Genomic DNA, 23,067 nt, shown 5'->3' with positions numbered 1-23,067 from the left:
GTCAGTGGAATGGGGATTACTCAGATTTGTCCCCTACTCTGAATCTGGATCAAGAGACAAGAAATTCTCTTCTATGGTGGCTTTCTCGGCCACATCTGTCCAGGGGGATGCCATTCAGCAGGCCAGATTGGACAATTGTAACAACAGACGCCAGCCTACTAGGTTGGGGCGCTGTCTGGAATTCTCTGAAGGCTCAGGGATCATGGACTCAGGAGGAGAGTCTCCTTCCAATAAACATTCTGGAATTGAGAGCAGTTCTCAATGCCCTTCTGGCTTGGCCCCAGTTAACAACTCAGGGGTTCATCAGGTTTCAGTCGGACAACATCACGACTGTAGCTTACATCAACCATCAAGGAGGGACAAGAAGCTCCCTAGCGATGATGGAAGTATCAAAGATAATTCGCTGGGCAGAGTCTCACTCTTGCCACCTGTCAGCAATCCACATCCCAGGAGTGGAGAACTGGGAGGCGGATTTTCTAAGTCGTCAGACTTTTCATCCGGGGGAGTGGGAACTTCATCCGGAGGTCTTTGCCCAAATACTTCGACGTTGGGGCAAACCAGAGATAGATCTCATGGCGTCTCGACAGAACGCCAAGCTTCCGTGTTACGGGTCCAGATCCAGGGATCCGGGAGCGGTCCTGGTAGATGCTTTGACAGCACCTTGGACCTTGGGGATGGCTTATGTGTTTCCACCCTTCCCGATGCTTCCTCGATTGATTGCCAGGATCAAACAGGAGAGAGCATCGGTGATTCTATTAGCGCCTGCGTGGCCACGCAGGACCTGGTATGCAGATCTAGTGGACATGTCATCCTGTCCACCTTGGTCTCTGCCTCTGAGACAGGACCTTCTGATCCAGGGTCCCTTCAAACATCAAAATCTAATTTCTCTGAAGCTGACTGCTTGGAAATTGAATGCTTGATTTTATCAAAACGTGGATTTTCTGAGTCAGTAATTGATACCTTAATACAGGCTAGGAAGCCTGTTACCAGAAAGATTTACCATAAGATATGGCGTAAATACTTACATTGGTGCGAATCCAAGAGTTACTCATGGAGTAAGGTTAGGATTCCTAGGATATTGTCTTTTCTACAAGAAGGTTTAGAAAAGGGTTTATCCGCTAGTTCCTTAAAGGGACAGATTTCAGCTCTGTCCATTCTTTTACACAAACGTCTGTCAGAAGTTCCAGACGTTCAGGCTTTTTGTCAGGCTTTGGCCAGGATTCAGCCTGTGTTTAAAACTGTTGCTCCACCATGGAGTTTAGTTCTTAACGTTTTACAGGGTGTTCCGTTTGAACCCCTTCATTCCATTGATATTAAATTGTTATCTTGGAAAGTTCTGTTTTTAATGGCTATTTCCTCGGCTCGAAGAGTCTCTGAGTTATCGGCCTTACATTGTGATTCTCCTTATCTGATTTTTCATTCAGACAAGGTAGTTCTGCATACTAAACCTGGGTTTTTACCTAAGGTGGTCACTAACAGGAATATCAATCAAGAGATTTTTGTTCCATCGTGTCCTAATCCTTCTTCAAAGAAGGAACGACTTCTACACAATCTAGATGTAGTCCGTGCCCTGAAATTTTATTTACAGGCAACTAAAGATTTTCGACAAACCTCTTCCCTGTTTGTCGTTTATTCTGGACAGAGGAGAGGTCAAAAAGCTTCTGCTACCTCTCTCTCTTTTTGGCTTCGTAGCATAATACGTTTAGCTTATGAGACTGCTGGACAGCAGCCTCCTGAAAGAATTACAGCTCATTCTACTAGAGCTGTGGCTTCCACTTGGGCCTTTAAGAATGAGGCCTCTGTTGAACAGATTTGCAAGGCTGCAACTTGGTCTTCTCTTCATACTTTTTCCAAATTTTACAAATTTGACACTTTTGCTTCTTCGGAGGCTGTTTTTGGGAGAAAGGTTCTTCAGGCAGTGGTTCCTTCCGTATAAAGATCCTGCCTGTCCCTCCCGTCATCCGTGTATTTTAGCTTTGGTATTGGTATCCCAGAAGTAATGATGACCCGTGGACTGACCACACTTAACAGGAGAAAACATAATTTATGCTTACCTGATAAATTCCTTTCTCCTGTAGTGTGGTCAGTCCACGGCCCGCCCTGTTTTTTATGGCAGGTCTAAATTTTTAAATTATACTCCAGTCACCACTGCACCCTTTAGCTTCTCCTTTCTCGTTGGTTCTCGGTCGAATGACTGGGTGTGACGTAGAGGGGAGGAGCTATATAGCAGCTCTGCTTGGGTGATCCTCTTGCACTTCCTGTTGGGGAGGAGTTAATATCCCAGAAGTAATGATGACCCGTGGACTGACCACACTACAGGAGAAAGGAATTTATCAGGTAAGCATAAATTATGTTTTTAATATAACTGTTGGTTATGCAAAACTGGGGAATGGGTAATAAAGGGATTATTTATCTTTTAAACAATAATTCTGAGATAGACTGTCTCTTTAAGGCCTGTTTTTCTCTTCATTGTCACATTAAAGGGACATGACACCCACATTTTTTCTCATGATTCAGATAGAAAATACAACTTTAAACAACTTTCAAATTTACTTCTATTATCTAATTTGTTTCATTCTCTGGGTATCATTTGTGGAAGAAGCAGCAATTCACTAATGACAATCGGTATATATATTCAGCCACCAATCAACAGCTAGAGCCTAGGTTATTTGCTGCTCCTGAGTTGGACTAGATAAACCTTTCAGCAAAGGATAACCAGAGAAGGAAGCAAAATAAATAATAGAAGTAAATTGGAAAGTTGTTTAAAATTGTATTCTCTATCTGAATCATGAAATAATTTTTTGTGGGTTTTGTGTCCCTTTAATATAGAGAAAAAAGAAATAGGAGTTGATGAGGTGTTTGCCCAGCAGGTGGCAGTGTATCTTAAATGTACCTGGTATTGGGGGCGGAGCCAACAGCCGAGGAGAGCAGTCACATCTGCCCTGTGCTCTAACAATGGAAGGCATATAAACAACCAAAATAAAGCCAATATACCACTTTTAATGCCTGCTCTTTTTGGTCAATGACAGAGAACAGGGTGATACAGCATTTGATCTATTTTTTTTTGGGTTCAAGTCTCCCATATGATCTCCATAACAAGATGCAGATACTTGGGGCCTAGGCGACCTCCACGAGGGAAGTGGCTGGTGGTTACCGGAGTCCCTACGGGGGCTGTGCTTTACAGACATGTTGGGGATCTGCGGAACTTCTCCTGCTTAAGACGACTCAGCAGCCTAACCACTTTACCGGACTCTTCTGTTCCTCTACCAGACTACATCAGCCGGTCGCAATAACATGGAGATCTCCCACGATGCAGTATGCCCGACAGGCACCCTGAGGCTAATCATGTCTCTCTTGAAAAATATGTCCGCTCGTCTAGACCAGCATCATGTAGGTTGTATTGCCGCTCTACAGACTGCAGCCAGTCCACCCTCTCTCCCACCAGCTGAACCTTACCTTACTAACGGCCCATCGGACACCCCGCTGAATAAGCAAATACAGAAGGAAGAACAGGAGCCACTTGAGGTCTCAGGGGAATATTTGTGGTTAGATTCAGCTCAACCTACCGCACACGCTGTAAACATCCCGGCAGAGCTAGCAAAGCTTCAGAGACCTGCAGCGACACGAGCATCACCGAAAACGGCTAAAATACGTTGGAAGTCATTACTGAAAAGCCACTCACATTCTATTCTGGATATGAGGCTCAACGGGCGCGGTGGTTTTTCCCTTGCGACCGAGGGGCGGAGTACCGGAAAGCTAATCTTTGTGGTCCCTACTGATTGGAGGGGAGATCCTTTTGACCCGGGTGGTTGGCTGCCCTTCTGGCCTTCCTGTGTACACAAATGGCGCACCTGAGAGGCGCTAGCACAGTGACCCATTAAAATATATGCTGAACTGAGCCTTTTAGTCTGCGCTGCTCTTCCTCTCTGCTTAGGAACCTAAGGATGGTTAAAACATTCACACTTCGCTAGTTTTATATGAGCTAGCTGTCCGGAGCTAGCGTAGCCTTAGAGCTTAATAGCCCATCACTCCCTATAACTGCCCTCCTGATAGCAACACAAGGTGAAACCTACCCATGAGGGACCTAGGACATGACCCATCACACCGCTTGTCATACGGGAGATTCCTGATAATCTACATGTGATCAGTCCGAGATCACTGAAAACAGACATCGGTTAACAACTGGGAGGCCCACATATATATATATTTCAGAGGACAAAGCTCCCTTGTTCGTACTCCCATTGTGACTATATAGTTTACTATGATTGTTTTTGGTACTAGACGTTTTACACTTGGTATCATGCATGAAACATGTTTCTGGGTAGGGGGGTTGAACCCTATCGTGGTTTCTTGTTTATTTCGATAGGACAGCTGTGAGGATTAACATAACCTCTAAGTGAAGACTTATTACCTGAGTAACATCTGCTCCTACACTGTCATCGAAAACCTTATGGGATCAGCCTATACTGGATCTACTGTTTGTTTAGTATCTTTGTTGAATTCTATTAGTTTATATTTGTCTCCTCTTACACACACCTGATCTAGAATGTAAGATATATATTACTTATACTCATATACTTATACTGGAGGTTTAGAATTAAACATTTGTTAATCTCACTGCCCACCCAGTACACTCAGTTAATACTGTTATTCCTGATGTATACCCTTATTTGCTGTTACCGTTGTATATTAGTCTTTCTCCAACATTGGTGTGTCCGGTCCACGGCGTCATCCTTACTTGTGGGAATATCTCTTCCCCAACAGGAAATGGCAAAGAGTCCCAGCAAAGCTGGCCATATAGTCCCTCCTAGGCTCCGCCCACCCCAGTCATTCTCTTTGCCGTTGCACAGGCAACATCTCCACGGAGATGGTTAAGAGTTTTTGGTGTTTAAATGTAGTTTTTTATTCTTCTATCAAGTGTTTGTTATTTTAAAATAGTGCTGGTATGTACTATTTACTCTGAAACAGAAAAAGATGAAGATTTCTGTTTGTGAGAGGAAGATGATTTTAGCAGACAGTAACTAAAATCGATTGCTGTTTCCACATAGGACTGTTGAGATGAAGTAACTTCAGTTGGGGGAAACAGTTAGCAGACTTTTCTGCTTAAGGTATGACTAGCCATATTTCTAACAAGACTGTGTAATGCTGGAAGGCTGTCATTTTTCCCCTCATGGGGATAGGTAAGCCATTTTCTTAGTCTCAAACAGAATAAAGGGCTTAATATGGGCTATAAAACTGGTAGACACTTTTATGGGCTAAATCGATTGCTTTATTTGCGCATTTTATACATGTTTATGATGATATTTCACATTTATAAGCTTGGGGAACGTTTTTTAAACGGCAGGCACTATGTTAGACACCTTTTCCAGTCAGGGAGGGCCTTCCCAGTTGTAGGCTGAGCCTCATTTTCGCGTCATTACTGCGCAGTTGTTTTTGAGAGCAAGACATGCAGATGCATGTGTGAGGACCTGAAAATAGCTGGAAAAGTTTCTAGAAGGCGTCATTTGGTATCGTATTCCCCTCTGGGCTTGGTTAGATCTCAGCAAAAGCTGTAGCTGGGACTGTATAGGGGTTAAATTTGTAAACGGCTCCGGTTCCGTTATTTTAAGGGTTAAAGCTCTGAAATTTGGTGTGCAATACTCTTAATGCTTTAAGACACTGTGGTAATTTTTGAACAATTCCTTCATAGTTTTTCACATATTCAGTAATAAAGTGTTTCTGTTTAAAATTTAAAGAGACAGTAACGGTTTTGTTTTAAAACGGTTTTTGTACTTTATTAACAAGTTTAAGCCTGTTTAACATGTCTGTGCCTTCGGATAAGCTATGTTCTATATGTATGAAAGCCAATGTGTCTCCCCATTTAAATTTGTGTGATAATTGTGCCACAGCGTCCAAACAAAGTAAGGACAGTACTGCCACAGATAATGAAATTGCCCAAGATGATTCCTCAGATGAGGGGAGTAGACATGATACTACATCATCTCCTACTGTGTCTACACCAGTTTTGCCCACGCAGGAGGCCCCTAGTACATCTAGCGCGCCAATGCTTATTACCATGCAACAATTGACGGCTGTAATGGATAACTCCATAGCAAATATTTCTCCAACATAGGTGTGTCCGGTCCACGGCGTCATCCTTACTTGTGGGATATTCTCTTCCCCAACAGGAAATGGCAAAGAGCCCAGCAAAGCTGGTCACATGATCCCTCCTAGGCTCCGCCTACCCCAGTCATTCTCTTTGCCGTTGTACAGGCAACATCTCCACGGAGATGGCTTAGAGTTTTTTAGTGTTTAACTGTAGTTTTTATTATTCAATCAAGAGTTTGTTATTTTAAAATAGTGCTGGTATGTACTATTTACTCAGAAACAGAAAAGAGATGAAGATTTCTGTTTGTATGAGGAAAATGATTTTAGCAACCGTTACTAAAATCCATGGCTGTTCCACACAGGACTGTTGAGAGCAATTAACTTCAGTTGGGGGAACAGTGAGCAGTCTCTTGCTGCTTGAGGTATGACACATTCTAACAAGACGATGTAATGCTGGAAGCTGTCATTTTCCCTATGGGATCCGGTAAGCCATGTTTATTAAGATAGTAAATAAGGGCTTCACAAGGGCTTATTAAGACTGTAGACTTTTTCTGGGCTAAATCGATTCATTATTAACACATATTTAGCCTTGAGGAATCATTTAATCTGGGTATTATGATAAGATTATATCGGCAGGCACTGTTTTAGACACCTTATTCTTTAGGGGCTTTCCCAAATCATAGGCAGAGCCTCATTTTCGCGCCGGTGTTGCGCACTTGTTTTTGAGAGGCATGACATGCAGTCGCATGTGTGAGGAGCTCTGATACCTAGAAAAGACTTTCTGAAGGCGTCATTTGGTATCGTATTCCCCTTTGGGCTTGGTTGGGTCTCAGCAAAGCAGATACCAGGGACTGTAAAGGGGTTAAAGTTAAAAACGGCTCCGGTTCCGTTATTTTAAGGGTTAAAGCTTCCAAATTTGGTGTGCAATACTTTTAAGGCTTTAAGACACTGTGGTGAATTTTGAACAATTCCTTCATATTTTTTCGCAATTGCAGTAATAAAGTGTGTTCAGTTTAAAATTTAAAGTGACAGTAACGGTTTTATTTTAAAACGTTTTTTGTACTTTGTTATCAAGTTTATGCCTGTTTAACATGTCTGAACTACCAGATAGACTGTGTTCTGAATGTGGGGAAGCCAGAGTTCCTTCTCATTTAAATAAATGTGATTTATGTGACAATGACAATGATGCCCAAGATGATTCCTCAAGTGAGGGGAGTAAGCATGGTACTGCATCATTCCCTCCTTCGTCTACACGAGTCTTGCCCACTCAGGAGGCCCCTAGTACATCTAGCGCGCCAATACTCCTTACTATGCAACAATTAACGGCTGTAATGGATAATTCTGTCAAAAACATTTTAGCCAAAATGAACACTTATCAGCGTAAGCGTGACTGCTCTGTTTTAGATACTGAAGAGCATGACGACGCTGATAATAATGGTTCTGAAGGGCCCCTAAACCAGTCTGATGGGGCCAGGGAGGTTTTGTCTGAGGGAGAAATTACTGATTCAGGGAACATTTCTCAACAAGCTGAACCTGATGTGATTACGTTTAAATTTAAGTTGGAACATCTCCGCATTCTGCTTAAGGAGGTATTATCCACTCTGGATGATTGTGACAAGTTGGTCATCCCAGAGAAACTATGTAAAATGGACAAGTTCCTAGAGGTCCCGGGGCTCCCAGAAGCTTTTCCTATACCCAAGCGGGTGGCGGACATTGTAAATAAAGAATGGGAAAGGCCCGGTATTCCTTTCGTCCCTCCCCCCATATTTAAAAAATTGTTTCCTATGGTCGACCCCAGAAAGGACTTATGGCAGACAGTCCCCAAGGTCGAGGGAGCGGTTTCCACCTTAAACAAACGCACCACTATACCCATAGAAGATAGTTGTGCTTTCAAAGATCCTATGGATAAAAAATTAGAAGGTTTACTTAAAAAGATGTTTGTTCAGCAGGGTTACCTTCTACAACCAATTTCATGCATTGTCCCTGTCGCTACAGCCGCGTGTTTCTGGTTCGATGAGCTGGTAAAGGCGGTCGATAGTGATTCTCCTCCTTATGAGGAGATTATGGACAGAATCAATGCTCTCAAATTGGCTAATTCTTTCACCTTAGACGCCACTTTGCAATTGGCTAGGTTAGCGGCTAAGAATTCTGGGTTTGCTATTGTGGCGCGCAGAGCGCTTTGGTTGAAATCTTGGTCAGCTGATGCGTCTTCCAAGAACAAGCTACTTAACATTCCTTTCAAGGGGAAAACGCTGTTTGGCCCTGACTTGAAAGAGATTATCTCTGATATCACTGGGGGTAAGGGCCACGCCCTTCCTCAGGATCGGCCTTTCAAGGCCAAAAATAAACCTAATTTTCGTCCCTTTCGTAGAAACGGACCAGCCCAAAGTGCTACGTCCTCTAAGCAAGAGGGTAATACTTCTCAAGCCAAGCCAGCTTGGAGACCAATGCAAGGCTGGAACAAGGGAAAGCAGGCCAAGAAACCTGCCACTGCTACCAAGACGGCATGAAATGTTGGCCCCCGATCCGGGACCGGATCTGGTGGGGGGCAGACTCTCTCTCTTCGCTCAGGCTTGGGCAAGAGATGTTCTGGATCCTTGGGCGCTAGAAATAGTCTCCCAAGGTTATTTTCTGGAGTTCAAGGGGCTTCCCCCAAGGGGGAGGTTCCACAGGTCTCAGTTGTCTTCAGACCACATAAAAAGACAGGCATTCTTGCATTGTGTAGAAGACCTGTTAAAAATGGGAGTGATTCATCCTGTTCCATTAGGAGAACAAGGGATGGGGTTCTACTCCAATCTGTTCATAGTTCCCAAAAAAGAGGGAACGTTCAGACCAATCTTAGATCTCAAGATCTTAAACAAGTTTCTCAAGGTTCCATCGTTCAAGATGGAAACCATTCGAACAATTCTTCCTTCCATCCAGGAAGGTCAATTCATGACCACGGTGGATTTAAAGGATGCGTATCTACATATTCCTATCCACAAGGAACATCATCGGTTCCTAAGGTTCGCATTCCTGGACAAGCATTACCAGTTCGTGGCGCTTCCTTTCGGATTAGCCACTGCTCCAAGGATTTTCACAAAGGTACTAGGGTCCCTTCTAGCTGTGCTAAGACCAAGGGGCATTGCCGTAGTACCTTACTTGGACGACATTCTGATTCAAGCGTCGTCCCTTCCTCAAGCAAAGGCTCACACGGACATTGTCCTGGCCTTTCTCAGATCTCACGGATGGAAAGTGAACGTGGAAAAGAGTTCTCTATCTCCGTCAACAAGGGTTCCCTTCTTGGGAACAATAATAGACTCCTTAGAAATGAGGATTTTTCTGACAGAAGTCAGAAAAACAAAACTTCTAGACTCTTGTCGGATACTTCATTCCGTTCCTCTTCCTTCCATAGCGCAGTGCATGGAAGTGATAGGTTTGATGGTAGCGGCAATGGACATAGTTCCTTTTGCGCGCATTCATCTAAGACCATTACAACTGTGCATGCTCAGTCAGTGGAATGGGGACTATACAGACTTGTCTCCGAAGATACAAGTAAATCAGAGGACCAGAGACTCACTCCGTTGGTGGCTGTCCCTGGACAACCTGTCACAAGGGATGACCTTCCGCAGACCAGAGTGGGTCATTGTCACGACCGACGCCAGTCTGATGGGCTGGGGCGCGGTCTGGGGATCCCTGAAAGCTCAGGGTCTTTGGTCTCGGGAAGAATCTCTTCTACCGATAAATATTCTGGAACTGAGAGCGATATTCAATGCTCTCAAAGCTTGGCCTCAGCTAGCGAGGGCCAAGTTCATACGGTTTCAATCAGACAACATGACAACTGTTGCGTACATCAACCATCAGGGGGGAACAAGGAGTTCCCTAGCGATGGAAGAAGTGACCAAAATCATTCTATGGGCGGAGTCTCACTCCTGCCACCTGTCTGCTATCCACATCCCAGGAGTGGAAAATTGGGAAGCGGATTTTCTGAGTCGTCAGACATTGCATCCGGGGGAGTGGGAACTCCATCCGGAAATCTTTGCCCAAGTCACTCAACTGTGGGGCATTCCAGACATGGATCTGATGGCCTCTCGTCAGAACTTCAAAGTTCCTTGCTACGGGTCCAGATCCAGGGATCCCAAGGCGGCTCTAGTGGATGCACTAGTAGCACCTTGGACTTTCAAACTAGCTTATGTGTTCCCGCCGTTTCCTCTCATCCCCAGGCTGGTAGCCAGGATCAATCAGGAGAGGGCGTCGGTGATCTTGATAGCTCCTGCGTGGCCACGCAGGACTTGGTATGCAGATCTGGTGAATATGTCATCGGCTCCACCTTGGAAGCTACCTTTGAGACGAGACCTTCTTGTTCAGGGTCCGTTCGAACATCCGAATCTGGTCTCACTCCAGCTGACTGCTTGGAGATTGAACGCTTGATCTTATCGAAGCGAGGGTTCTCAGATTCTGTTATCGATACTCTTGTTCAGGCCAGAAAGCCTGTAACTAGAAAGATTTACCACAAAATTTGGAAAAAATATATCTGTTGGTGTGAATCTAAAGGATTCCCTTGGGACAAGGTTAAGATTCCTAAGATTCTATCCTTCCTTCAAGAAGGATTGGAAAAAGGATTATCTGCAAGTTCCCTGAAGGGACAGATTTCTGCCTTGTCTGTGTTACTTCACAAAAAGCTGGCAGCTGTGCCAGATGTTCAAGCCTTTGTTCAGGCTCTGGTCAGAATCAAGCCTGTTTACAAACCTTTGACTCCTCCTTGGAGTCTCAACTTAGTTCTTTCAGTTCTTCAGGGGGTTCCGTTTGAACCCTTACATTCCGTTGATATTAAGTTATTATCTTGGAAAGTTTTGTTTTTGGTTGCAATTTCTTCTGCTCGAAGAGTTTCAGAATTATCTGCTCTGCAGTGTTCTCCTCCTTATCTGGTGTTCCATGCAGATAAGGTGGTTTTACGTACTAAACCTGGTTTTCTTCCAAAAGTTGTTTCTAACAAAAACATTAACCAGGAGATTATCGTACCTTCTCTGTGTCCGAAACCAGTTTCGAAGAAGGAACGTTTGTTGCACAATTTGGATGTTGTTCGCGCTCTAAAATTCTATTTAGATGCTACAAAGGATTTTAGACAAACATCTTCCTTGTTTGTTGTTTATTCCGGTAAAAGGAGAGGTCAAAAAGCAACTTCTACCTCTCTCTCTCTTTTTGGATTAAAAGCATCATCAGATTGGCTTACGAGACTGCCGGACGGCAGCCTCCCGAAAGAATCACAGCTCATTCCACTAGGGCTGTGGCTTCCACATGGGCCTTCAAGAACGAGGCTTCTGTTGATCAGATATGTAGGGCAGCGACTTGGTCTTCACTGCACACTTTTACCAAATTTTACAAGTTTGATACTTTTGCTTCTTCTGAGGCTATTTTTGGGAGAAAGGTTTTGCAAGCCGTGGTGCCTTCCATTTAGGTGACCTGATTTGCTCCCTCCCTTCATCCGTGTCCTAAAGCTTTGGTATTGGTTCCCACAAGTAAGGATGACGCCGTGGACCGGACACACCTATGTTGGAGAAAACAGAATTTATGTTTACCTGATAAATTACTTTCTCCAACGGTGTGTCCGGTCCACGGCCCGCCCTGGTTTTTTAATCAGGTCTGATAATTTATTTTCTTTAACTACAGTCACCACGGTATCATATGGTTTCTCCTATGCAAATATTCCTCCTTTACGTCGGTCGAATGACTGGGGTAGGCGGAGCCTAGGAGGGATCATGTGACCAGCTTTGCTGGGCTCTTTGCCATTTCCTGTTGGGGAAGAGAATATCCCACAAGTAAGGATGACGCCGTGGACCGGACACACCGTTGGAGAAAGTAATTTATCAGGTAAACATAAATTCTGTTTTTATCCAAAATGCCTGCATATCAGAGAAAGCGCGATTGCTCTGTCTTAAACACTGAAGAGCAGGAGGGCGCTGATGATAATTGTTCTGTCATACCCTCACACCAATCTGAAGTGGCCATGAGGGAGGTTTTGTCAGATGGGGAAATTTCAGATTCAGGAAAAATTTCTCAACAAGCTGAACCTGATGTTGTGACATTTAAATTTAAATTAGAACATCTCCGCGCACTGCTTAAGGAGGTGTTATCTACTCTGGATGATTGTGACAACTTGGTCATTCCAGAGAAATTATGCAAAATGGACAAGTTCCTAGAGGTTCTGGTGCACCCCGACGCTTTTCCTATACCCAAGCGGGTGGCGGACATAGTTAATAAGGAGTGGGAGAAGCCCGGCATACCTTTTGTTCCCCCCCCCCTATATTTAAGAAATTATTTCCTATGGTCGAGCCCAGAAAGGACTTATGGCAGACAGTCCCTAAGGTCGAGGGGGCAGTTTCTACTTTAAACAAGCGCACTACTATTCCTATCGAGGATAGTTGTGCTTTCAAAGATCCTATGGATAAAAAATTGGAAGGTTTGCTTAAAAAGATTTTTGTACAGCAAGGTTACCTTCTACAACCCATTTCGTGCATTGTTCCTGTCACTACTGCAGCGTGGTTTTGGTTTGAGGAACTAGAAAAGTCGCTCGGTAGAGAGACTCCATATGAGGAGGTTATGGACAGAGTTCACGCACTTAAGTTGGCTAACTCTTTTATTTTAGATGCCGCCTTGCAATTAGCTAAATTAGCGGCGAAAAATTCAGAGTTTGCAATTGTGGCGCGTAGAGCGCTTTGGCTAAAGTCTTGGTCAGCGGATGTATCATCCAAGACAAAATTGCTTAACATCCCTTTCAAAGGTAAAACTCTCTTCGGACCAGAATTGAAAGAGATTATCTCAGACATCACTGGGGGAAAGGGCCACGCCCTTCCACAAGATAGGCCGTTCAAGGCCAAGAATAAGTCTAATTTTCGTTCCTTTCGCAATTTTAGGAACGGACCGGCCTCTAATTCTGCATCCTCTAAGCAAGAGGGTAATGCCTCACAGCCCAAACCAGCCTGGAAACCTATGCAGGGCTGGAACAAGGGTAAGCAGGTCAAGAAGCCTGCTGCTGCTAACAAGACAGCATGAAGGAGTAGCCCCCGATCCGGGACCGGATCTAGTAGGGGGCAGACTCTCTCTCTTTGCTCAGGCTTGGGCAAGAGATGTTCAGGATCCCTGGGCACTAGAAATAGTTTCTCAGGGTTATCTTCTGGAATTCAGGGAACTACCCCCAAGGGGAAGGTTCCACATGTCTCGCTTATCCTTAAACCAAATAAAGAGACAGGCGTTCTTACATTGTGTAGAAGACCTGTTAAAAATGGGAGTGATACACCCTGTCCCAATAAAAGAACAGGGAATGGGATTTTATTCAAATCTGTTCGTAGTTCCCAAAAAAGAGGGAACATTCAGACCTATTTTGGATCTGAAGATCCTAAACAAATTTCTCAGGGTACCATCGTTCAAAATGGAAACCATTCAAACAATTCTACCCACTATCCAGGAAGGTCAATTTATGACTACCGTGGATCTAAAGGATGCGTACCTACATATTCCTATCCACAAAGAACATCATCAGTTCCTAAGGTTCGCCTTTCTGGACAAACATTACCAGTTTGTGGCCCTCCCATTCGGGTTAGCCACTGCTCCAAGGATTTTCACAAAGGTACTCGGGTCCCTCCTAGCGGTTCTAAGGCCGAGGGGCATTGCAGTAGTACCATACCTGGACGACATTCTAATACAAGCGTCGTCCCTGTCAAAAGCAAAGGCTCATACAGACATTGTTCTGGCCTTTCTCAGATCGCACGGATGGAAGGTGAACGTAGAAAAAAGTTCTCTGTCTCCGTCAACAAGAGTTCCCTTCTTGGGAACAATAATAGATTCCTTAGAAATGAGGATTTTTCTGACAGAGGTCAGAAAATCAAAGCTTCTAAGCGCTTGTCAAGTTCTTCATTCTGTTCCACGTCCTTCCATAGCTCAGTGCATGGAAGTAGTAGGGTTGATGGTTGCAGCAATGGACATAGTTCCTTTTGCACGAATTCATCTAAGACCATTACAACTGTGCATGCTCAAACAGTGGAATGGGGACTATACAGACTTGTCTCCAATGATTCAAGTAGATCAGAAGACCAGAGATTCACTCCGTTGGTGGCTGACCCTGGACCATCTATGCAAGGGAATGAGCTTCCGCAGACCAGAGTGGGTCATTGTCACGACCGACGCCAGTCTAGTGGGCTGGGGCGCGGTCTGGGAATCCCTGAAGACTCAGGGACTATGGTCTCGGGAAGAGTCTCTTCTCCCGATAAACATTCTGGAACTAAGAGCGATTTTCAATGCTCTCAGGGCTTGGCCTCAACTAGCAAAGGCCAGATTCATAAGATTCCAATCAGACAACATGACGACTGTTGCGTATATCAATCATCAGGGGGGAACAAGGAGTTCCCTGGCGATGAAAGAAGTGACCAAAATAATACAATGGGCGGAGGAACACTCCTGCCATCTATCTGCGATCCACATCCCAGGTGTGGAAAACTGGGAAGCGGATTATCTGAGTCGTCAGACTTTCCATCCGGGGGAGTGGGAACTCCATCCGGAGATCTTTGCCCAACTGACTCAATTATGGGGCATTCCAGACATGGATCTGATGGCGTCTCGTCAGAACTTCAAGGTTCCGTGTTACGGGTCCAGATCCAGGGATCCCAAGGCGACTCTAGTAGATGCACTAGTAGCGCCTTGGACCTTCAACCTAGCTTATGTGTTTCCACCGTTTCCTCTCATTCCCAGGCTGGTAGCCAGGATCAAACAGGAGAGGGCCTCGGTGATCTTGATAGCTCCTGCGTGGCCACGCAGGACTTGGTATGCAGACCTGGTGAATATGTCATCGGTTCCACCATGGAAGCTACCTTTGAGACAGGACCTTCTTGTTCAGGGTCCATTCGAACATCCAAATCTGGTCTCCCTCCAGCTGACGGCTTGGAGATTGAACGCTTGATTCTTTCAAAGCGTGGGTTTTCAGATTCTGTGATAGATACTCTGGTTCAGGCCAGAAAACCAGTAACTAGAAAGATTTACCATAAGATATGGAAAAAATATATCTGTTGGTGTGAATCCAAAGGATTCCCATGGAATAAGATAAAAATCCCTAAGATTCTCTCCTTTCTACAAGAAGGTTTGGAGAAAGGATTATCTGCAAGTTCTCTAAAGGGACAGATCTCTGCTTTATCTGTCTTACTACACAAAAGACTGGCAGCTGTGCCAGATGTTCAAGCATTTGTTCAGGCTCTGGTTAGGATCAAGCCTGTTTACAGACCTTTGACTCCTCCCTGGAGTCTAAATCTAGTTCTTTCAGTTCTTCAAGGGGTTCCGTTTGAACCTTTACATTCCATAGATATTAAGTTACTATCTTGGAAAGTTTTGTTTTTAGTTGCTATTTCTTCTGCTAGAAGAGTTTCTGAGTTATCTGCTTTGCAGTGTTCTCCGCCTTATCTGGTGTTCCATGCAGATAAGGTGGTTTTGCGTACTAAGCCTGGTTTTCTTCCAAAGGTTGTTTCTAACAAGAATATTAACCAGGAGATAGTTGTTCCTTCTTTATGTCCGAATCCAGTTTCAAAGAAGGAACGTTTGTTACACAATTTGGACGTAGTCCGTGCTCTAAAATTCTATATAGAGGCTACAAAGGATTTCAGACAAACATCTTCTTTGTTTGTCTATTCTGGTAAAAGGAGAGGTCAAAAAGCGACTTCTACCTCTCTTTACTTTTGGCTTAAAAGCATCATCCGATTGGCTTACGAGACTGCCGGACGGCAGCCTCCTGAAAGAATTACAGCTCACTCCACTAGGGCTGTAGCTTCCACATGGGCCTTCAAGAACGAGGCTTCTGTTGACCATATATGTAAGGCAGCGACTTGGTCTTCACTGCACACTTTTGCCAAATTTTACAAATTTGATACTTTTGCTTCTTCGGAGGCTATTTTTGGGAGAAAGGTTTTGCAAGCCGTGGTGCCTTCCGTTTAGGTGACCTGATTTGCTCCTTCCCTTAATCCGTGTCCTAAAGCTTTGGTATTGGTTCCCACAAGTAAGGATGACGCCGTGGACCGGACACACCAATGTTGGAGAAAACAGAATTTATGCTTACCTGATAAATTACTTTCTCCAACGGTGTGTCCGGTCCACGGCCCGCCCTGGTTTTTTAATCAGGTCTGATGAATTATTTTCTCTAACTACAGTCACCACGGTACCATATGGGTTCTCCTATATATTTTCCTCCTGTCCGTCGGTCGAATGACTGGGGTGGGCGGAGCCTAGGAGGGACTATATGGCCAGCTTTGCTGGGACTCTTTGCCATTTCCTGTTGGGGAAGAGATATTCCCACAAGTAAGGATGACGCCGTGGACCGGACACACCGTTGGAGAAAGTAATTTATCAGGTAAGCATAAATTCTATTTTTTTGTCCCTGCTTTATCTACATCCCCCTAACACTATGGGATATATTACTATTATGACTCTTATATTCACTTGTCCAGATTAGGGGACTAGAATGCAGTAAATTTACTTTAAAGTCCCTAGGACCTTGTAAGCACTCACATAGGGGACTTCAACTTTCGGCTGGATTATTGAGCTCCCTCTTATAATGCAAAAGCAGGTTATGTGAAGCGTTCTCTTGACAGATAGATCCCACTCAATGGGCTTGGCTACATTTACTTATCCATTCCTATCCCCTCGCCCTCCAACCACAACAACCCTAATTTCTTCTATAAGATACGACGAGTCCACGGATTCATCCTTTACTTGTGGGATATTATCCTCCTGCTAACAGGAAGTGGCAAAGAGCACCACAGCAGAGCTGTCTATATAGCTCCTCCCTTGACTCCACCCCCCAGTCATTCTCTTTGCCTATACTAAGTACTAGGAAGGGTAAAGTGAAAGAGGTGATAAAATGTTAGTTTTTATTTTCTTCAAGCAAGAGTTTTTTATTTTAAATGGTACCGGTGTGTACTATTTTCTCCCAGGCAGCAGATGGATGAAGACTTCTGCCTGGAGGCTGATGATCTTAGCAGTTGTTACTAAGGTCCAGAGGAGTTCCCACAGAATGTCTGAGGAGTACTTAAGAAACTTCAGTGTGAGGAACGTTTTTCATGCTATAAGCAGAGAGGTATGTTCAGTCATTTTTTCTGGAGAGACTGTGTTATTTCAGAATTGTCTGACAGTATCTCCATGAGGGAAAGGGTAAGCAGTAATCCTAAAGTATAAAATGGGGTATTACTGAACTTGCATATTGGGCTATAAAAAAATGGTTGACACTGATGTTATGATGTTTGTGGGCAAACGTTTACATGACTGGGAGTACAGATAACGTTTTTTTGAGAGACGTTTTTTATACTTTATTGAGTATAAGAGGGTACACATGGCTTCATTTATGGGTATAAGAACCCACATGGCTAGGTTTTAGACCGCTCTGGTGCGGTTATTTTAGGCTGTGAGACATCGAGTGAGATGGGCGGGGCCTATTTTCGCGCCTCAGTTGCGCAGTTGTTTTTCCCAGACAAGCAGCAAGCTCCAACTCCGGTGGGCCTTTTAGAGCAGTATTGGGCCAATTCGAAGGTTTAATATGATTTTACAGATCCCTGAGGGCAGGTAGGCGCCACAGCAGGGCTGTGGCGAGGTGCAGGGGGTGTTTTTATTGAAATAAGCGTTTTATAATACTACGTTTTTTCTGGTAAGGGTTAAGTATTCCTTTCCTTCTGGGGCAAACTTAGCTGATAAGTTGGGATAATTTTATTGTTTTAAAGCAGTTTTGGAAAAATTGTATGCTTTTTTTTCTCTTAAACGCGCAGTACCGTTTTTATAGATTGTTATTTTTTCACTAAATAAAGTGTTTTCAAGCCTGTTTGTGGTCATTACTAGCCTGTTTAACATGTCTGGCATTGAGGAAAGCCAATGTTCCATGTGTTTAGAAGCCATTGTAGAACCCCACTTAAAATGTGTCCCTCATGTACTGAAAGGGCCTTACATTGCAAAGAACATATTTTAGCTGATAAAAGTATGTCTCAGGATGATTCTCAGTCAGAAGAGAATCAGGTTATGCCATCTACTTCTCCCCAAGTGTCACAACCTTTAACGCCCGCCCAAGCGACGCCAAGTACTTCTAGTGCGTCTAATTCTTTCACCCTGCGAGATATGGCCGCAGTTATGTCTACTACCCTCACAGAGGTATTATCTAAACTGCCTGGTTTGCAGGGGAAGCGCAGTAGGTCCGGTATTAGAGTAAATGCTGAACCCTCTGACGCTTTATTAGCCATCTCCGATGTACCCTCACAATGTTCTGAATTGGGGGTGGGGGAATTGCTGTCTGAGGGAGAGCTTTCTGATTCAGGAAAGATGTTCCCTCAAACAGACTCAGATATGACGGCTTTTAAGTTTAAGCTTGAACACCTCCGCTTGTTGCTCAGGGAGGTTTTAGCGAATCTGGATGATTGTGACCCTATTGTAATTCCACCAGAGAAATTGTGTAAAATGGATAGATATCTAGAGGTTTCTACTTACACTAATGTTTTTCCAGTCCCTAAGAGGATTTCGGACATTGTTACTAAGGAATGGGATAGACCAGGCATTCCATTCTCTGGACGATATCTTGATTCAGGCATCAACTTACCAACTAGCCAATTCTCACACGGACATCGTGTTTGCTTTTCTAAGCTCTCACGGGTGGAAGGTGAACATAAAGGAGAGTTCACTTATCCCTCTCACAAGAGTTCCATTCCTGGGAACTCTGATAGACTTGGTAGACATGAAAATTTTTCTGACGGAGGTCAGAAAATCAAAGATCTTAATCACCTGCCAAGCACTTCATTCCATCCCTCGGCCGTCAGTGGCTCAGTGTATGGAGGTAATTGGACTAATGGTAGCGGCAATGGACATAGTTCCGTTTGCTCGCTTGCATCTCAGACCACTGCAACTGTGCATGCTCAGACAGTGGAATGGGTATTATGCAAATGTATCTCCTCAGATAAATCTGGATCAAGAGACCAGAGACTCTCTTCATTGGTGGTTGTCACAGGATCATCTGTCCCAGGGAATGTGTTTCCGCAGGCCAGCATGGGTCATAGTGACGACGGACGCCAGCCTCTTGGGCTGGGGTGCAGTCTAGAATTCCCTGAAGGCACAGGGTGTGTGGACTCAGGAGGAGGCTTTCCTTCCAATAAATATTCTAGAACTGAGAGCGATATTCAACACGCTTCAGGCGTGGCCTCAGCTGGCTTCGGCCAAATTCATAGGATTCCAGTCAGACAATATCACGACTGTAGCATATATCAATCATCAAGGGGGAACAAAGAGTTCTCTAGCGTTGATAGAGGTTTCTAAAATCATTCGATGGGCAGAGACTCAATCTTGCCATCTATCAGCAATCTATATCCCAGGAGTGGAGAACTGGGAAGCGGATTTTCTCAGTCGTCAGACTTTTCATCCGGGGGAGTGGGAGCTCCATCCGGAGGTGTTTACACAATTGATTCATCAATGGGGCACACCAGAATTGGATCTGATGGCATCTCGTCAGAGTGCCAAACTTCCTTGTTACGGGTCCAGATCAAGGGATCCTCAAGCAGTACTGATAGATGCTCTAGCAGTACCGTGGTCGTTCAACCTGGCTTATGTGTTTCCTCCATTTCCTCTCCTACCTCGTCTGATTGCAAGAATCAAACAGGAGAGAGCTTCAGTAATCCTGATAGCGCCTGCGTGGCCACGCAGGACTTGGTATGCAGATCTAGTGGACATGTCATCTCTGCCACCGGGGAAACTGCCATTGAGACAGGACCTTCTCATCCAAGGTCCGTTCCAACATCCAAGTCTAAAGTATTTCAATGCTCTACGCTAAAGGCAATATAGCCCTACATGATATAGAATCAGCTAAATCATTTGGATTAATTTTTAGGAATACTGCCTTATACATATGTTTGTAATGTTCATGGGATAATGACGTGAATCCTGACTATGCATGGTATCGGTTTTATGGACGAACTTTCGTTGTAACATTGTTTTATGACTTCAATAAAAATGTATTTAAAAAAATGTACCTGGTATTTATATGTTAAAGGGATACTGAACCCTATTTTTTTATTTTATGAATCCGATAGAGCATGCAATTTTAAGCAACTTTCTAATTTGTTCCTATTGTACATTTTTCTTCGTTCTCTTGCTATCTTTATTTGAAAAGGCAAGAATAAAAACTTTTGTAGCCAGCCTATTTTTTGTTCAGTACCCTGGATAGGGCTTGCTGATTGGTGCCTGCATTTAGCCATCAAATCAGCAAGCGCAACCCAGGTTCTCAACCTAAAATGGACCAGCTCCAAAGCTTTTATTCCTGCTTTTTCAAATAAAGATAGCAAGAGAACGAAGAAACATTGATAATAGAAGTAAATTAGAAGGCTGCTTAAAATTGCCTGCTCTATCCGAATCATGAAGGAAAAAATTGGGTTTAGTATCCCTTTAAGGTACTAAAGGGATACTAAACTTCATGTGTACTTTTATGAAAGGACTGGGGAGGGAGGGGTTTTTGCATTAATTACTGCTATTGTTATCTGCTGAGTCACAACAAAAGACATATACAATATGGATAAGCTTGTCATTGAACACATTGTTTAAAGAACATGAAATACTTTGTAATTAAAAGATTTCTCTTGCAAAAAATTAGCATATTAGGAAAGTATGAACATTTTAATGCAACTACACCTTTTTTTTTTCTGGGATAAACACCGATAGCCACTGTAATTTTGTTAATAAAGCTGCCTTTGACCTGAAATGTTCTCTGATCATCTCTGCTAAGGCCGGTAAGGGACAGATATATGGCAGGGTTGGTTAGGCTTGTGAAATTTGCAGTTTGCCCTTTCAGTTTTAGAATTGTTAAAACCCCAAATTTGCAGAGCTAAATTATGGAAAAATGGGAAAAATTATTAATAAAAGTATATTGGTAAGCTAATTAAACATTTTATTGAAAAAAGGAGAGCATCCTTGAGTAAAACAAATGAATGCGGAAGCTGCAGCAAGAAACAATAATGTATATAGAAAACTGCTGTTCTTATTAAAAACCTAAATCCACAAACAAAAATGAAAAGCACTGACTCATGCATAATAAACTGAGCTTTATATAAATAAAAGTATAAACAGAATACTTGCAGCGTATATATTGACAAACAGTCCGGCCAAACTTCTGTGAAATACGTGTTTCAAGGCCATGCCCCTTCCTCAGGTGTACTGCCTTCTGATTTGTTGGCTGCGTAAATACCACATGCCACCAATGTGCAAGCTTTTACTTGAGGTAGAAACATTTAACAACCAATCCGCATGCTTAAAAAATGATTGGTGCATCAAATCAAACAAAAACAAAAATTACATAAAAGTACAAATTTTGTTATTAATTTAAGCAATTTGTGTTTGTCTATTGTTGTGATCAGATGTTTGAGTAATGATAATGAATGCCAGTAGGTAATACCAAAGGGTTTACAAACTTTTTGTTCTTGTGTGTTCCCACAAAACCTTTTTCATTTTTAACCCCTTAACGACCCAGGACGTGCAGGGTACGTCCTCCAAAAAAAAATACCCTTAACGACCGAGGACGTACACTGCACGTCCTCAGTCTCTGAAAGCGGTGGAAGCGATCCTGATCGCTTCCAGCCGCTTTCCGGTTATTACAGTGATGCCTCGATATCGAGGCATCCTGCAATAACCCTGCATGGCCATCCTATGCAGAGAGAGCCACTCTGTGGCCCTCTCTGCACCGAACATCGATGGCCAGTATCGTTGGTGGGTGGGAGCCGACATGGGAGGTGGGTGGGCGGCCATCTATGGGCCTTGTGATGTGGAGGGGGGCGGGACCGAAGGGGGCGCGCACGGACGCGTGTGCACAGGGGGCGGCCGCTTGCGGGAGCGAGTGGGAACCGCTACACTACAGAAATGTTTTCGTTAAGAAGTGGGAGAAAGGGGGGTGGGAGTTTGCCCTAGATTATACCTTAGGGTACTTGGAGGGGGTGGGGGGGTTGGTCTTTGGGAGAAAAAACAAACAAAAAATAAACAGTTTTACTCTAAACTGGGTACTGGCAGACAGCTGCCAGTACCCAAGATGGCGCCCATTAAGGTAGAGGGGGAGGGTTAGAGAGCTGTTTGGGGGGGGGGGGGATCAGGGAGGTTGGGGGCTAAGGTGGGATCCTACACAGCAGCATATGTAAATATGCTATAAAAAAACACACACAAACAACCAATTGTGAGGTGGGGAGGGATGAGAGCTGTTTGGGAGGGATCAGGGGGTCTTTTGGTATTCTTAGTTGAAAGTTAAACCTAGGTAGGCTCATATGCTAATTTCCAAGCCCTTGAAGGCCGTCTTTTATCTCAATGCATTTGACAGTTTTTCACAGCTAGAGGGCATAAGTCCACGTGTGCCATATAGATAACATTGTGCTCACTCCTGTGGTGTTTCTTCTGTGAGGGCACTGCTAAAAACAAGTCTGACAAAAGTACTGGAATAAGGGGGCAGTCTGCAGAGGCTTAGATACAAGGTAATCACAGAGGTAAAACGTATATTAATATAACTGTGTCGGTTATGCAAAACTGGGGAATGGGTAATAAAGGGATTATCTATGTTTTTAAAACAATAAAAATTCTGGCATAGAGTGTCCTTTTATCACAGCGTGTAGATTAAAGAGCATCAGGCCCAATGTTAAGGACAGGGTGGCCTGACACAAGTGAGCCCTAAACTAGAGGTTACAGTGAGGTAATATAATGGATAATTTTGAAGGATAAAGAAGACTTTGTTTATAGGGAGCACCTCCCTGTGTAAAAAAAAAAAAATGGGAAAGTAGAGTTGATTAACTTTTATGCTGAATACTGAGTTTTTATTTATACCTTTTTTCTGCAGAAATGAGGATATTGAAATGGTCCTGTCAGAAAGCAGCTTTTCAAACCCACTGATGTTGAGAACACGTTATCTGATGTACCCAGGCTGGTAAGTATAGTTATTTTCTCTTTAGCTTATCACGTTGTATTTTCTTT

At 43.7% G+C, this 23,067-nt stretch overlaps 1 protein-coding gene across 1 annotated transcript in view; it reads left to right on the top strand.

Annotated features, from left to right (window-relative positions):
• DNAAF9 (dynein axonemal assembly factor 9) overlaps positions 1–23,067 on the top strand; it is a 643,469-nt gene that overhangs the window by 499,746 nt on the left and 120,656 nt on the right. The window contains exon 31 of the mRNA XM_053704320.1: positions 22,934–23,020. Within this exon, the coding sequence (XP_053560295.1) occupies positions 22,934–23,020 (87 nt within the window). The remainder of the gene's footprint in view (positions 1–22,933; positions 23,021–23,067) is intronic.

The sequence above is a fragment of the Bombina bombina genome, chromosome 2, assembly GCF_027579735.1.
Source record: "Bombina bombina isolate aBomBom1 chromosome 2, aBomBom1.pri, whole genome shotgun sequence".
NCBI classification, from domain to species: Eukaryota; Metazoa; Chordata; class Amphibia; order Anura; family Bombinatoridae; genus Bombina; species Bombina bombina.
Note: the sequence above shows the minus strand (reverse complement) of the source record. Positions and strands in the feature narration are given on the sequence as shown.